The 15,886-nt window shown below is 32.2% G+C and overlaps 1 protein-coding gene across 1 annotated transcript; it reads left to right on the top strand.

Moving 5' to 3' along the window:
* Positions 1-9,927: 9,927 nt before the first annotated feature.
* Positions 9,928-10,732, top strand: LOC107614407 (glutaredoxin-C9). The gene has a single exon (XM_016316618.3). It carries the CDS (start codon positions 10,103-10,105, stop codon positions 10,595-10,597), a length of 495 nt encoding a protein of 164 aa, XP_016172104.1. The 5' UTR covers positions 9,928-10,102; the 3' UTR covers positions 10,598-10,732.
* The last annotated feature ends 5,154 nt before the right edge of the window (positions 10,733-15,886 follow it).

Here is a 15,886-nt window from a genome sequence, read left to right as displayed (position 1 = left end):
ATATATATAAAATGTTTGTTTAAACAATTATAAATATATTTAGCTAACATTAATATTAAATTTGATTTTATTAAATATTTATTTTTTAAAATTATTATATAATAAAGATTTAAAAATACAACTTAATTTAAATAATTTAAAATTAAATTTTAGATTTGATTTTATTAAATATTTATTTTTTAGATATTAATATCCTAAAACTTATTTTTTAGGTACCAATATTATAATTTTATTTTTTTAATTTATTAATAAAAATTAGATATAGTTTAATTTTAAAATTTTATATGTAGTTGTTTCAAAACCAAATCTTTACTAGGTGCTAAAAAGCCAAATTTTAAAAGCCAAATTCAATTTCAAAACCGCCTTTTTGGTTTCAGTTTTTATCTCCTCCTCAAAAATGCCCTGCCTCACAGTTCACAGAGAGCCGGCCCTCACTCACTCACACTGCTCTCCTACCTGTGGCTGCCATCGATCTTCTGGGTCGCACTCTAGCCAGTCTCCGACCTCGCAACTCAGGCGACCTCCACCCTCTCTCGTGCTTTGCGCTCGCAGGTTCGTTGGTTCAGACTTCATCGTTCTCTGCTATCTCCTCCTCAAAGAGCTCTGCAATTACGCTAAGTTCTCTCTCTCTCTCTCTCCCCACCGAATGTTCTTGCTCTCTATGCATCGTATTTCGAATTCTTGAACATTGTGTTAGATTCTTGAATTTTATAGTTTAACTCTAAGTTCCAAAAACAAAATGGCGTGATTGAATAAGCTTTGGCTTTTCAAGTAGAATTCGTGTGTGGCTGCTGTTGTTTCCGCTTGCTAGATTTAATTTCAAACTTTGTAGTTGTTGTTTAAAGCAATTTAAATCCGATTGAGCATTTGTCTTCTTTTACCTGATTGTTCAATTTGATTTTGGAACGAATGACTGGAACTGTTTGGGTTCTTTAATGATTTGTTATGGTTCAAGGAATTTTGCTGAATTTGGAATAGGTTAGGAGTATAATGCTCATGAACCTTAGCTTTAGTGACAGAATGTTATTTTGGTTATGGCTTGATCCCTAACTGAATAGTCAAGAAAAAATGCCTTAAATATCTTTAATATATTTAAGAAAATAATTTATGCAATAAGCTTCTTCATGCTATAGTAGATGGACTCTGTTTGGCAGTTAGAAAACTAATTCAGGCAACTAACTCTTGTATTCTTTCTAGAGTTGTTTTTCATAGCCATGTAAGTTGCAACTTTAGTTTGTATTTTGTGCTGTTAATGTGGTTTGACATTTCGCAATAATGAATCATAAGGTACTATGTTTAAATAATCAATTTATGCATTTGTTTGCTTTGTTTCTTTTTTCAAGACATACACTATCTTCGTATAATTCTATTTTATGAATATTTATTTTGTTAATTTATTTTAACAATTGCAGGATATGCTTTGCAGTTTCTTCAGCATAGTTAGATATATCTGCTAGATCAAGCATTGATATATTTTTACTATATTGCAATTATTCATCATTTATTGTAATTTTGTTGAGAAATTAAGCTCTGGTAGTCAATAATGTTAAACCATGCATATATACATATCATTTTTTACCTTACAGATTTTAAAAATGGACCACTTTCATTTCTTCTAAAAGTATGTATACAATAAGACTTATATATATACATGAATATATGTGTATAAATTAGTATAATCTATGAAATCTGTACTATCACGGATTACAAATTTTTATCATTAGCTAGCATTATATTTTCTGAATGCTTAATTTTCATGTAATCAATAGATGATTTGAAATAATAAGATTTTAAATCAAATTGTAGTTTAATTTTTTGGGTGAATATGCACGCAGAATGAAAGTTCCATACACACTAGAGGTTCTATATCTATGAGTGAACATGCACGCAAAATGGTAAGATAAAAATAATTTAATTTTAGTATTTATTCTTATTATGAGCTGTGCTTTTTTCATAAAAAGTTGTTTTTGATTTAAGTTCTTTTGATTTAGATTTTTTTAAAAATAAATTCCAAAGATTGTTTAGAGACATCCAAAAAGACGATCTAAATGTTGAGCAAGAACTTCACATGTGGAAAAAAAAGGCAAAAGAAAAAGAAATGATTAATAAAGAGTAAAAAGTTAAGTTGAATGATGCTGAGTAAACGTCAAAAGATCAAAGAGGTAAGCTAAAAGTTCAATAGAAAAGAATTAGTTCTGTTGAAAAGACACTCATGCTTTATATGAAAAATTGACTTTCCCACTTCTTTCAATCTTGTTTGTTCCTGTGGAAGATGAGCTTGGGACAGGCTTTAGTGACGATGAGAACGATAACATGAGTGATTGATATCTGAAATATATGTTTTTTCTTATTTAGATTAAGAAATTTTTAGGTGAATTAGTTAATACATTTTAATTTAGGGAAAGTCTAGGGGGCCAGCAGATTTATTAAAATCTGGCTAGCACTTAGCCAGCAAAAGGAAAATGAGTGATTCTCCACCATTAGATGAAATCTTACACCATAAATACACTATTGATGGCTACAATTCACAAAATCTGCTGCCCCCTAACACTCCTCTTTAATTTATTCATAATTTGTGACCTTTTTAAGGACTTTCTTTGTTTTAGTTTAATTATTTTTTTCTTATTTTAGTTTGATTACATTTATGGATAAAAGTATTTTAACAATAATTTTTTAAGTCTTTTATTGTAATTAATTTTTTTATGATTTTATTATATGTTTATAATTTGAATGATGTAATATGAAAAATTTATTTATTATAATGGTCTTAATATAGAAAGCAAATTGTATACAATTTATTTTTTAAAATATTTATATATTAAATAGCAAATTATTTTGTATGAAAATTGTTTGAAATATTAAATAAAATTTGTAAAAATTTTGTGCGAAAAATAATTTTTTAATTTGTATGAGATTTTTTTGAAATATGTAAATTATATTAAATTAAATTTGTCTAAAATTTAATCGAAAAAATATTTGATTTGTCTAAAATTTGTTCGAAAAAATCTGTTATATTTGACTAAAATCGTTAGAAATTTGTCTGAAATGAAGTATATTTTTTGTTTGAAATTTGTTTGAAATACATTGTCTTTATGTTGGCTAATCTATCTAAAATTCGTCTAAAATACATCATAATATTTAGAAATCTAGCAAATAAATGCTTATTCGAAATTCGTCACAAAATTGTCTGAAAAAAATTTTAGACGAAATTTCAAACAAAATGTAAATTAGCAACAAGGATTTTTGGGACGAAAAAAATTTGTCTCAATTTTTTTTGGAAAAAAAATTTTGTCTCTAATTTATTTGAAATTTATCTCAAATTCGTCTCAAAATTCGTTCGAAAAATACTAATTTCTAGTAGCGTAGTTGCTCTTCTCAACCAAATCTCAGCTCAGCTTGGACGCAACAATGGAACCTCAAACCCAAGCATTGATCAGACAAGTACTTACTTCATTCATCCGTCTGAAAATCCTAGTATTCCTATAACTCCTATAGTTATCAATGGCTCAAATTATGGTGACTGGTGTAGAACATTGACTTTAGCTCTACAATCTAAAAACAAATTTGACTTTGTTGATAGAATGATTAAAAATTCACTTGAATCTGATCCTCTGTTTAGACAATGGAAACATTGTAACACTTATGCTGTAGGTTGGATTAACTTGTGTGAGATACACTATTCATTAATAGCACAGATTTTACGCACATTTAGCATACTAGATTAGGTCATATACCAGAGGATAGGCTTGCTGTAATAAAACAAAAATACAATCTTACAGATTATGATTTGAATTTTAATAAAATCCCTTGTGATACTTGTCATTTTGGCAAACAAAAGAAGCTTCCATTTCCTTTATATTCTAGTAAGGCAACCAATTGTTTTGATTTGCTTCATATGGATATTTGGGGGCCTTTGGGAACTCCATCTACTAATGGCCATAAATATTTTTTAATGGTTGTTGATGATAAAAGTAGATTCACATGAATTTTTCTAATGAAACATAAGGCTGAAACATCAAACTTGATTAAATCTTTCGTTTAATTGGTTAAAACCCAATTTGAAAAATCTGTTAAGGCTATCAGATCAGATAATGGACCAGAATTTAAGATGCTTTCTTTTTACAATTCTAATGGAATTGAACATCAAACCTCGTGTTAAGACACCTCAACAAAATGAAATTATAGAACGAAAACATTAACACATATTATAAATTAACCGCAGCATTATGTTTTATTTAAACATTCCAAAGTGTTCTTGGAGCTATGCTGTTAAGTATGCAGTACACCTCATCAACCGTTTTTCTAGTGTTATTCTCAAAAATTCTTCTCTATATGAAGTTCTTCATTCAAAATTACCTGATATTTCACATCTGAAAATCTTTGGTTGTCTTGCCTATGCAAGTACTCTAACTTCAAAAAGAACTAAACTAGATGCTATAACTTCGAAATGCTGTTTTCTGGGTTATCAAGCAAGAACTAAAGGCTATCTTTTATTAGAATTTCCATCGAGAAAAATATTTCTTTCAAGAAATGTTATTTTCTATGAAAATCATTTCCCTTTCATTGACAAGAACTCAAATCACACAAAAAAATTCTCATAAATCTAGAAATTTGTTTAATTACAGCAATCATTCATCACCAAATTATCAACATATCACTCATATATCTGCACCTCCTGTTGAGAATTATATACATTTTAGAACTGATAGCATAGATCCACCTGAAAATCCTCTATAATTAGGACTTGAAATAAATAATTCTGACTTTAGCATTTCATCTCATGATATCACTCATGCATCTCCATCTGCATCTTCCTCAAACACTCAAAATAATGATAATTATCATACATCTTCATCTGCATCTTTCTCAAACACTCAAGATAATGCTAATGTCACAGTAAAAATTTCTAACCCATTCCTTAGAAGATCCACTCGAATCAGGCATGCACCTGCATATTTAGCAGATTATCATTGCATAAACTTAGTTGCTGCTCTAGTTACTCATCCCAGATATCCATTACATGTGCCTCTTTTTAATTTGAGTGACAGTTTTAAACACCTCTCTCTAGACATCACAAATACACTTGAGCCAAAACACTACATGGATACTGTAACTCAACAGTGCTGGAGAAGTGCTATTAAAGCTGAGCTAGATGCACTTAAGCAGAACCAAACTTTGGAACTCACTTATTTGCCAGCAGGAAAGTTTCGAATTGGTTGTAAACGGGGTTCCGCAACAAATTTTATTTTGATGGCACAATTGAAAGGCACAAGGTCAGGCTTGTTGCCAAAGAATTCACCCAAGTTGTCGGAGTAGATTATCTTGACACATTTAGTCCAGTTGTCAAGATGACTACATTAAGGGTGGTTCTATCACTTGCTGCTGCAAAAGACTGATTTTTCAAACAACTTGATGTAAACACAGCCTTCTTACATGGAGATTTAGATGAGAAAATGTACATGACATTGTCCCCCGGTCTTGAGGTAAATGGTAACGGCTTGGTTTGCAAACTAAAGAAATCATTGTATGACTTAAAACAAGCTAGTTGGCAATGGCACACCAAACTGAGTTCAGTTCTTCATGAGGCAGGTTTCACTCAATCAAGACTTGATCACTCTCTATTTACAAAGTATAACAATGATGGTATTGCCATCATCTTGGTATATGTAGATGATCTAGTCTTGACAGGGGACAAGTTGGCAGAAATCAATAAGATCAAGCACATTCTTGATAGCAAGTTCAAAATCAAGAATTTGGGAGATTTAAAGTATTTCCTTGGTATGAAGGTAGCTAGATCTTCTAAAGGGATTGTTATTTACCAAAAAAAATATGTGTTAGACATGTTGAAAGATCACGGATTGATTGATTGTAAACCAAGCTCAACTTTTATGGACTATACTACCAACTGTGCAAAGACAATGCTGATGATTTAGCTGATTATGTTGAATACAGAAAATTAATTTGAAGGCTTTTATACCTAACCAACACAAGACTAGATATTTGTTTTATTGAGAAAAAATTAAGTCAGTACCTTGATCAGCCCAGGAAGAATCATATGAGTGCTGCCATCAGAATTTTGAAGTATCTCAAGGGCTGTCCAGCAACTAGTCTCCTATTTCCTTCTCATTCAGACAACAATGTGGTTGGATTCACCAACTCTGATTGGGCGTCTTGCAGTGATTCCAGAAGATTAGTCTCTGGATATTATTTTTTCTATGGATCAGCACTCATCTCATGAAAGAGTAAGAAATAAGCAACGGTAGCAAAATCGTCCACTGAAGTTGAATATAGAGCTCTTGCTTCTGCAACTTGTGAAGCCCAATGGTTATATTTAATTTATTCACTGAATTAAAATTGCCTCTTACAAAATCTATAAATCTCTACTGTGATAATCAATCTGCCCTTCACTTGACTGCTAATCCTATCTTTCATAAAAGGACTAAGCACATTGAAGTTGATTGTCATATTATACGAAAAAAAAGTTCAAATGAGACTGACCAGATTATTGCCCATTAAGAGTGAAGAACAACTTGCGAATGTTCTCACTAAACCATTGCCCCTTGAATCTTTCTCCAAATTCTATCTCAAGTTGGGACTGACAAATGTTCATGGCATTCTTAGATTATGGAAGGATATCACATGACTAGTCATCATTGATCTTTTTTCATTCTTTTTCATTCCTAACTTGCGGAAGGATATAACATAATTAATTCTATTATTTATTGCTATTAGTTATTAATTGCACATTCATAGTTAATTCTCTGATTGTAACAAACTTAATATTATTAGAGGGTAAATTTGTAATTATAGAATCACAGTTGTAATTAGTTATTTCTAATAATTGTACATTATACAAATAGATATTATAGCTTGTAAATTTCTTGAAGTTCATTCATTCAATGAAAATCACCTTTACCAAATTTTTTCTTCTTTTTTTGTTCATCTCTCTCTCAAGTCTATGAGAACATACAAAGAAACACTTCTTTGAGCTCACTTTTCACACATTTTCTATAAAAACGTTTTCAATTAATCATCTTAATATTTGCGCTTAATTAGAGATATATACTAGTTAAATCCAACTTTTATTTGGATAATTTTTAACAAAACACATTATTGGATTTAAAGAGTAAATGAGTTAAAATTTAAGCAATACAGATTTCTAAATCTATATAAACAAGAGCTATTATAATTTTTTTATTTTTTCCCCCAAATCATTTTAGTTATGATTACTTTTTGAGATAATAGTTCTACTAATTATAAGACTTGGAATGATTGCATATTCATGTTCAATTTTGATAAAATCTAATATAAATAATGATCAATAAAATTGAATATGTCATTGTAATTTTTTATAACCATAGATTCATGGAATAAACGTTGAGGATTGAGAATAAGCTTTCCATGTCATTGTCACCAATTAAGAACACTTCTCTACCGACGATGGGTTCCACCCACATGCTACATGATAATTTTAGCTGATACATAATCGGTTCAAATAGGAATATGATCAGCAAAACTATACAATTATAAAACTAGATGCCGCTTTTTGTTTTGTTTCGTTCATTGCATACTCATCATCTCATACCTCATATAGAAAACGAAATTTCACTTGTTCTCTTCTTGTTTTTTAAGCTGACAGTGTTAGTATAATATCGGCAATTAGATATAGTTACACCATGTCATGCTTGACGTATTAAATTTTAATTTGATAATCATGTTATATTATACTATACGCCATATGGACTTCATGTTATGCATTTTATATCTTATAGGTTTAACCTAGTCCAGAGTAAGAAAGGAAAATAACTACTCTTTGAACCTTGATTACTTTAATGGGGTATGTACAGCGTATTTGCTTTCGTAACGAAAGGAACCGAATTCGATTGGTGATGATATCTAATCTTGGAAGAATATGAATGCTCAATATTTTTAATCGGACACTTTATCTTCAATATTTTTAATAATTATACATATAATGTTTTAACTGAATTTAAATTGTTTTTCACGACAATTACATTATTAATAATTATAAAACTATATTTAAAACATATGTTTCCATAAATAAATTAATAGTTGAACCAATAGTTCAATAATATAATATTATTTAAATGATTAATGGTTTTGATAAAAAAAATTAAAAGAATTAATTATAGCATAAATTAACTTAATTAATTTTTTTTGTTTTTAATTTTAAAATTTTAAAAAATAAAAATAGTGAACAATTATTTCATTTATTTATTTTATTAACATTTTTTTAATTAATTAATTATAATTGATTATATCCCAAATTAATTCTCTAGAAAAATCCCATTGATAATTATAACTGAATTTACCGCCTATTAGGTGGGACTAGTGTGCTCCAAATTCCAACGCAGCCATGACGGAAATCACTCGGAAAGCTTGACTGCTTACGTGGCACAACATGACAGCGCCCTAGTTGGTTGGTTCCAACATCCAAACGGCTGACGTCACGAATTACATGCGGTTTTATCTTGCCACGTGGCGGCATCGTATCTGACATAGGATGACGTCATATGTTGCTCCTCCGTCAACGCTTCGGCGTGTGTCACTTGCACTGCACCTCACTAATGTTATTGCCGTTGGGGTTATGGCTCTCTTATGAACACAATTTTGTACTCTTCCTTTTAATTCACCAACAAAGTTAGATTTGTTAGTTAAAGTGCCAAAATTATATGCATCACAAAAAATTGTTAGATAGCAATGTAGCATAGGAGTTATCTATTGTCTGTCTCTACTTTTCAATTTGAAAACGATTTCCTTCTTAAAATAAAAAATTAAGATTTACTTCTCATCAATATTATAACTTTTATCAATATATCAAATATGAACTTTATTATATTATTCAAAAATATATTTCAAGGTACTTTTCAATTTCAAATCAATCTTTTATTGTTGATATATCCACTATGAATTTATAAAATCTTACCCGAAAATTACACCACGTTTTATTTCAGCAAATTTTGATATTGAAAATGCTAGTTCTAGAACGCCAAAAAGATTAGCAGAAGAGCAAACGTTCGTTGATTGTACACCACAAAGCATGCATATAAATGCTATAGAAAAAAAAAAAAAAAAAAAAACTAGAATATATGTGGGGAAGTGTAACTCCACCATGTGCATCGTAAATAAGAAAATGACGTAGACAAATATCTGTTTGGTTTGGCCCTCTAAGATTGGGCAGCAAATGGATAGAATCGTAGAATTGGAAAAATAATTTAAAAAAGCTTGTATTTTTATCCACTTTTGTTGTATTAAATAAAAAATCAGTGTAATTAAATATTTTTTAAATATTATTTTTATTTAATTTTAAAAAAAATAAAAAATAAAAAATAAATTTTTTTAAACAATTGATACATAAAAATAAATATTTAAATTAATTATATAATAATTAATCTTTAAAAAAATTGACTAAAAATTAAAAATTAAATGATAATTAATATTTTTTATAAAAATTTAATTTTAATATATTTATAATATAGAATATTTTATATAATTATATAATTATATCTATTTTTATGATTATTTATATAATTAATATAAAAAAATTATTTTTATTGATATAATATTATATAATTAAATATACATATAAAATTATTTTACACATTAATAATATATTAAAATTAAATTATTAAATAAAAAATAAAGAGTAGAAAAACAAGTTGGGCGCCGTCCAAATCAATTCGTACAGAAAATGCAAAGCTGTGGGAAGCGAGCGAGTGACACAATCTAAAACGTCAGCCACAACAAGTATGAAGTATATGACCAAATACCACCGCGTTAATTAATATTAAAATAAATAATTTATGCCTAATTTGGCCGTTGACGTAATAGTGAACCATGACCCTTTCAAAATCATGTTCATCATCACCCTTTACAATACCTCATATATATATACCCTTGTAACCAAATTATTCAATTCCATAAAGCATAGCCATATAAGTACCATAAAACCATAACCATAACCAAAACCTACCCACTTCATAACCACATACATACACATTCATATCTGCTTGCTTCTTCTCATCACATTTAATTTGTGTACTCATCATCCAAATTTAAAGCCCATATTATCAATTTCGTCATGCATCAAGCAATTCCATACAGGTCATGGACTACCCACTTCACCCCACAGCCATTAAATATCATCCATTCCCAACCCATTGATAACAACAACGACAATAATAACAAAAATAATACCCTCTCTTTTCTCTTCTCTCCCAAAAAAGATCTCGCTAGTAAAGATTCCGAGAAGATGGTTCATGACATGGTGTCAGAAAATGCGGTGATAGTATTCGGGAGGCGGGGATGCTGCATGAGCCATGTGGTGAAGCGCTTGCTTTTGGGGCTCGGCGTCAACCCGGCGGTTTACGAGGTGGAAGAGAAAGACGAAGAAGGCGTGGCAAGAGAACTCGAAGCAATCGGCGGTGGTGTTGGCGACGGCGATAACAACAAGGTTCAGTTTCCAGCTGTGTTTATAGGTGGAAAGTTGTTCGGAGGGTTGGATCGTATCATGGCCACTCATATTTCTGGTGAATTGGTTCCCATTCTCAAACAAGCTGGGGCCCTATGGCTATGATCATTATGGCCTCATCATTCTTAGTATTTTTTTCGCTGCTGCTTAATTTATTTCGCTACTTTTATTTTGCAAACTGTAATTGATTGAAATCATCACAACGTGAAGCTTTCAATTTGCTTATTTTGATAACGTAAATTAACTCCCATGTATATATTGTTGTCATTTAACAAAAGAAAAAAAAGAAGAAAAATTCTATGATATAAAAGCTGCGTTAAATAGCTTACCCATTGCTAGCTATTTGCTACCGTATTATCCACGGTTATAGAATCAGATTTCAGAGAGACACTAACATTATTCTTCGATTATGTTTTGATAAAATGATCTGTTAACAATAAAATTGGTATCCAAAAGATTTAAACTTAACATCACTTTTGACAAATTTTAAAATTAATCAAAAAAATTTTTTGTCAATAATATATTTAATTTGCAAGGTTTTTTGTTCAATGCTTGGATCTCTTAAATACTAAATTGATAATTAACACAATTTAAATTGATCATATTATGAAATTATTATTTCTAAAAATTTAAATTAGTAAGAGGAGCCACAAATAATTGTATAATTATATTTCTATAAGTTATCTCAAATGAATATTTTTTTTTAGTTTGTTTGTATTTTTTGTATATATATTTTTTAATTTCTCTTATGCTAATTTTTTTTGTTTAACAAAATCAAATTTTATATTTTTTAATTATAAAAGTTTTGATATCATGTTATGAAATTACTTTTTTAAAAAATTTTAATTGATAAAAAAAGATATATAAATAATTATATTTCTAATAAATAAAAAAAAAGATAAATGCTTATTAATTAGTTATATATATATATATATATATATATATATATGTCCATAAATTAAATGAAAGAAAAAATTAAATTTCACAAATATTTGAGAACAAATTGTATTATATAATAATATTTTTAACAAAAGTAGATAGTAATTAACAATTTTTGAAGATAATAATTTAATTATTTGTCAAATAATATAAAATAAAATTTAATTATTTTATAGTTTTATATTGAAATTTAAAATATCATTTTAATATAATTTTTTAATATTATAAAAATTTTATTGTATAATAATTAATTTAATAAATAAAAAATACTTATATTTTTGTATTAATAGGTTTTATATTTATTTATTTAAAAATAAAAAAATTATATTATCATTTAAAGTATTGTATATTAAAAGATATTTATTCATATACTAAAATATTTTGTATTTATTAGAATCTATCAATGTGCTTTTTTTATATTAGTCTCTGATTTTTATTTAATAAAATCTAATGGTTTATATAAATATAGCATATCTAATACGCATAAAATTATTGTACTCATTTTAAACATACTTTTTTAATTTACCAAATGTAAAATAAAGAATTTACACAAATATTTCATTAAAAAATTTTACCAAATCACACTTTAAATAATATATAAGTTGGTTTTCTCAATAATGTTATTCCTTCTAGCTACCATCATTATTTCAGTATCATTTTAATTAATTTTATATTTTACATTTTACTTATATATTCTTGTCTTAAAATTCTTGTTTCACTTATTTATTTTTTATTCAATTTTGATATATATCTGATGTAAAAAAAAAAAACTATAACTTTAATATTTTAGGAGTTTTGTAGGGATTAATGACTGTTCCAAACAAAGATACACCACATTTTACTTTAAGACAATAGACATTAGACAAAAAATGAAAACAAAAAAAAATCAGTAAAACACTGATAATTAGGGTACAACGAACTCATGAACTTGGTGGCGCGTACCGTTGCGTTGCGTGCCAGATTTTACTTAACTATGTGCGTCGCCGACAATGGAAAACCAAGGCATAGTTGTCAGATACTAATAAACAACAACTTTCTTCCGTATTCGTCCTTTATAAGAAATAATTTCTTTTTTTTTTTTAAGTTATAATAAATAATTTTGATCCTTCCACATTTCATAGAATTTTTATATGAGCGTATTAATTGTATTTGTATAGAAATGGCCCTAAGTCGGTGTTTGTTTCAGGTCTATATCTATTAGAGACATAAATACACTAATATATATTTAGGAGTCCATTTCGATAAAAACATTACAAATGTCTATTTTTTTTAAGATGTTTATATGTATTATGATATTATTAAATATTTTTAGGGTTAGAAAACACAGAGAGGGGTAGGCATAGGGAACGTTGCAAGGATCCAAGGGTTTGGAATCGAGAAGAGTATCGGCGGCTGGAGAATGAATCATTCTCCATCTTCATGAGTAATCTACCGCAGGACATATCCAAGAGGGAATTATTCCAATTGTTCAACTGGACGGGACGAATCAATGATATATATTTATCACGAAAACAAAAAGGTGGAAAAGTATATATGATTGCGTTCGTGCGATACACAAAGAAAGGAGGGGCTTTGAAGGCTGTTGCGGAAATGAATCATCAGAGACTGAGAGGGAAGGTTTTGTTTGTGGAGCAGGCAAAATACCGAAGAATGTCGGGAACAGTAACAATAAGTAATGGACGTGTGGAGGGGGACAAACGACAAAACGTTACATGGCAGCCGCGTAGAAAAGTTACTGAGACTGATCCTGAGGCTCCTGAAAATGAGGCGCGGGAACAGAAAAGTGACAAAGATCCGTATGGAAGGGGTCGGACAAAGGAAGTGAAAGTAGCAGTGGCAACGAAGAATCTGGAATGGTTGCAGAGGAGCATTGTCGGAGGCACGACCAAAGCCATTAACTTTGCCTCTTTAAAGGAAATGATCGCCAAGAATGTGCCTAATGTTGTTCAGGTGCAGGAGATGGGCGCATACAAAGCACTTTTGACTTTTGACAGTACACGGAACGCTGACGATGCTTACAATTTTAACATGAATAGCCTCCTACAGTTATTCCATAGAGTGTGGCGCTGGGAGGAGTCGGAACATAGTGAAACTCGAAGAGTGTGGCTGGAATGCTTTGGGGTTCCGCTGCACGCTTGGTCAGTTAACACTTTTAGAACGATAGGAGGCCTATGGGGAGAAGTCGTTAGATGTGCCAAAGAAACGGAAATATGTAGCTCTTTCACTGTGGGTCGTGTTCAGGTTGACACGAGCGTAATGGATGCCATCCAAGAAAGGGTCCACGTCACAGTGGGTATGGGAGGCTTTGACGTCCTGGTGAAGGAGGCTGGACATGAGGCGTGTGATTTAATGTGTACCGAAAAATCTGAGGATGAAAACACAAGTATGCAAAGGAATTCTGATAGCAAAAGCAGGAGTGTCGACGTAGATATCATGCAGAATTCTGATGTAGGGTCATTGCATGAAGAGATACGGGATGAAGATCGGTTGTTGATGGTACCACGGAATGAGGAAGAAGACAAGGGCAGAATTGTAATTACAGAAACAATTTTGAATGAATGGGATAATGACTATGTGCAGCATAATCTCGGGGAAATCGGAACGTATCTGGCATTAACTAAGGATAATTATGGTATGCAAGATTTGGGGGGTGGAGCCGTTATGCTATATGATGAGGATTCTGAAAAAACAATGACTGATGACCTAATTGGGCTGGAAAGGGAGCCCACAAATGTAACACCAAAAAATTCACTTGTGGAAAAAACTTGGGCCCTAACACAACATGGGGGCAGGCAGGAAAAGCTGGGCCCAGGACTCCAAGCCCACGAGAAAGCAGCTGCGGGTCAGTGGTCCAGGGAATCTGGTGCGGGTCGGTCTCCTTTGGGGGATGTGGGTCGCATTCCTCCAGATCTGATCTGCACGGGAGAAGGCTGCGGCGCCCATGGAGACCCACCGGTCGATCGAAGGCAGGCGACGACCAACGAGGACGGTCACGGAAGGGGGCGTCTCGGCGGGAACCAGGTGGGGCAGATGCTACGTGGTGGACCGGTCCGACTCCAAAGCCCTGGGACTGACGCTGACGATGACGCGGGAAGTGGAGTTGGTGGTGGGGAAGATGGCTCATCGGCGGCGGTTGACCGGTGTCGGTGTGGCATCCCAGATTTTCCGACAGCAAAGGAAGACCAATGCGACAAAATTCGAGAGAGCTGCAGGCAGGGAGGAGCGACGCTGGCTGATTACGCTGAGGGGAGGCACGGGAGACATAGCGCCAGGCCAGGGTGTGAAACCGGGAGTGAAAAAAAGCCACATAAGTGCTGTGCGCGAACCGGTAGGGTGCCCGGCAGGCAGATTGAGGAAGCCTTTGCAGAAACTGAAGCGGGCCAAGAGGGGAAGGGGACTGATGCGGAAGAAAGTGACAACCAACACACTGATGTGGAGGAGCAGTTAGTAGAAAATAGAAAGACCTGGGAGCTGGCACGCGAATCAGGAGCGATATTATATGATGAAGAAGACGACATCATGGCCATTCTACAAGCGCAGAACGAAGAAATAGCTCGTAAAAAAAAGGTGGCAAAGCAGAAAGCGAAAATGAGACGGTGCAGACCCAAACATGCAAAGCAGGTGTGTAAAACAATTTTAAAATGATTTTCAGTTCATGGAATGTTCGGGGGTTAAGGGGAGATGGAAAGTTGAGGATGGTAAAGGACCTAAGAAATAAACATAGGTTACAAATGCTAGGGTTGATTGAAACTAAAAGGCAGATAGTGACGAAATTTGACGTTGCAAGAATATGGGGACAAGGTAGTCCAGGTTGGGAATATGTAGGGTCTGAAGGGGCGTCTGGTGGACTATTGCTAATTTGGGATGAGGAGATGTTCAAATTGAATAACTGTTATAAGGGAGAGAGGTGGTTGTGTGTTGAAGGAGTGATATTAAAAACTAGTTTCAACTGTGCGTTTGTCTTGGTCTATGGTGCACATGATAGAGATGAGAAGGTTCAGGTATGGGAAGAGCTGAGCTATATAGCGGGGTATGTCAGGTTCCGTGCTGTTTTATGGGAGACTTTAATGAAATAGTACATATAGAGGAACGGAGAGGCAACACCGGGTTGACAAGGTCTGCGGAAGATTTTAAGTCTTGGATTCAGGACATGAACTTAGTGGATTTGCCGCTCACCGATCGAAAGTTTACATGGTTTCGCGGGCATTCTTGCAGTCGTATAGATAGAGTCCTGGTTAGCTTGGAGTGGTTAGAAGAGTTTCCAGATGCACATTTGCGAGGTGGACCAAGGGGTCTGTCAGATCATTGCCCGCTAATAGTGGAGGACCCAGGCCGTTCCGGAGTCTTGATTCATGGTTTACACATGAAGGCTTTCTCAGGATGGTGAAGGAGGAGTGGAGAGGGTTAGGAGAGCTACAGTTCACAGATAAATTGAAGGCGCTGACAGAACCACTG

The sequence above is a fragment of the Arachis ipaensis genome, chromosome B8 (genome assembly GCF_059453495.1).
Source record: "Arachis ipaensis isolate K30076 ecotype BB chromosome B8, ASM5945349v1, whole genome shotgun sequence".
Lineage (NCBI taxonomy): Eukaryota > Viridiplantae > Streptophyta > Magnoliopsida > Fabales > Fabaceae > Arachis > Arachis ipaensis.
This window is presented reverse-complemented; position numbering and strand designations above follow the sequence as displayed.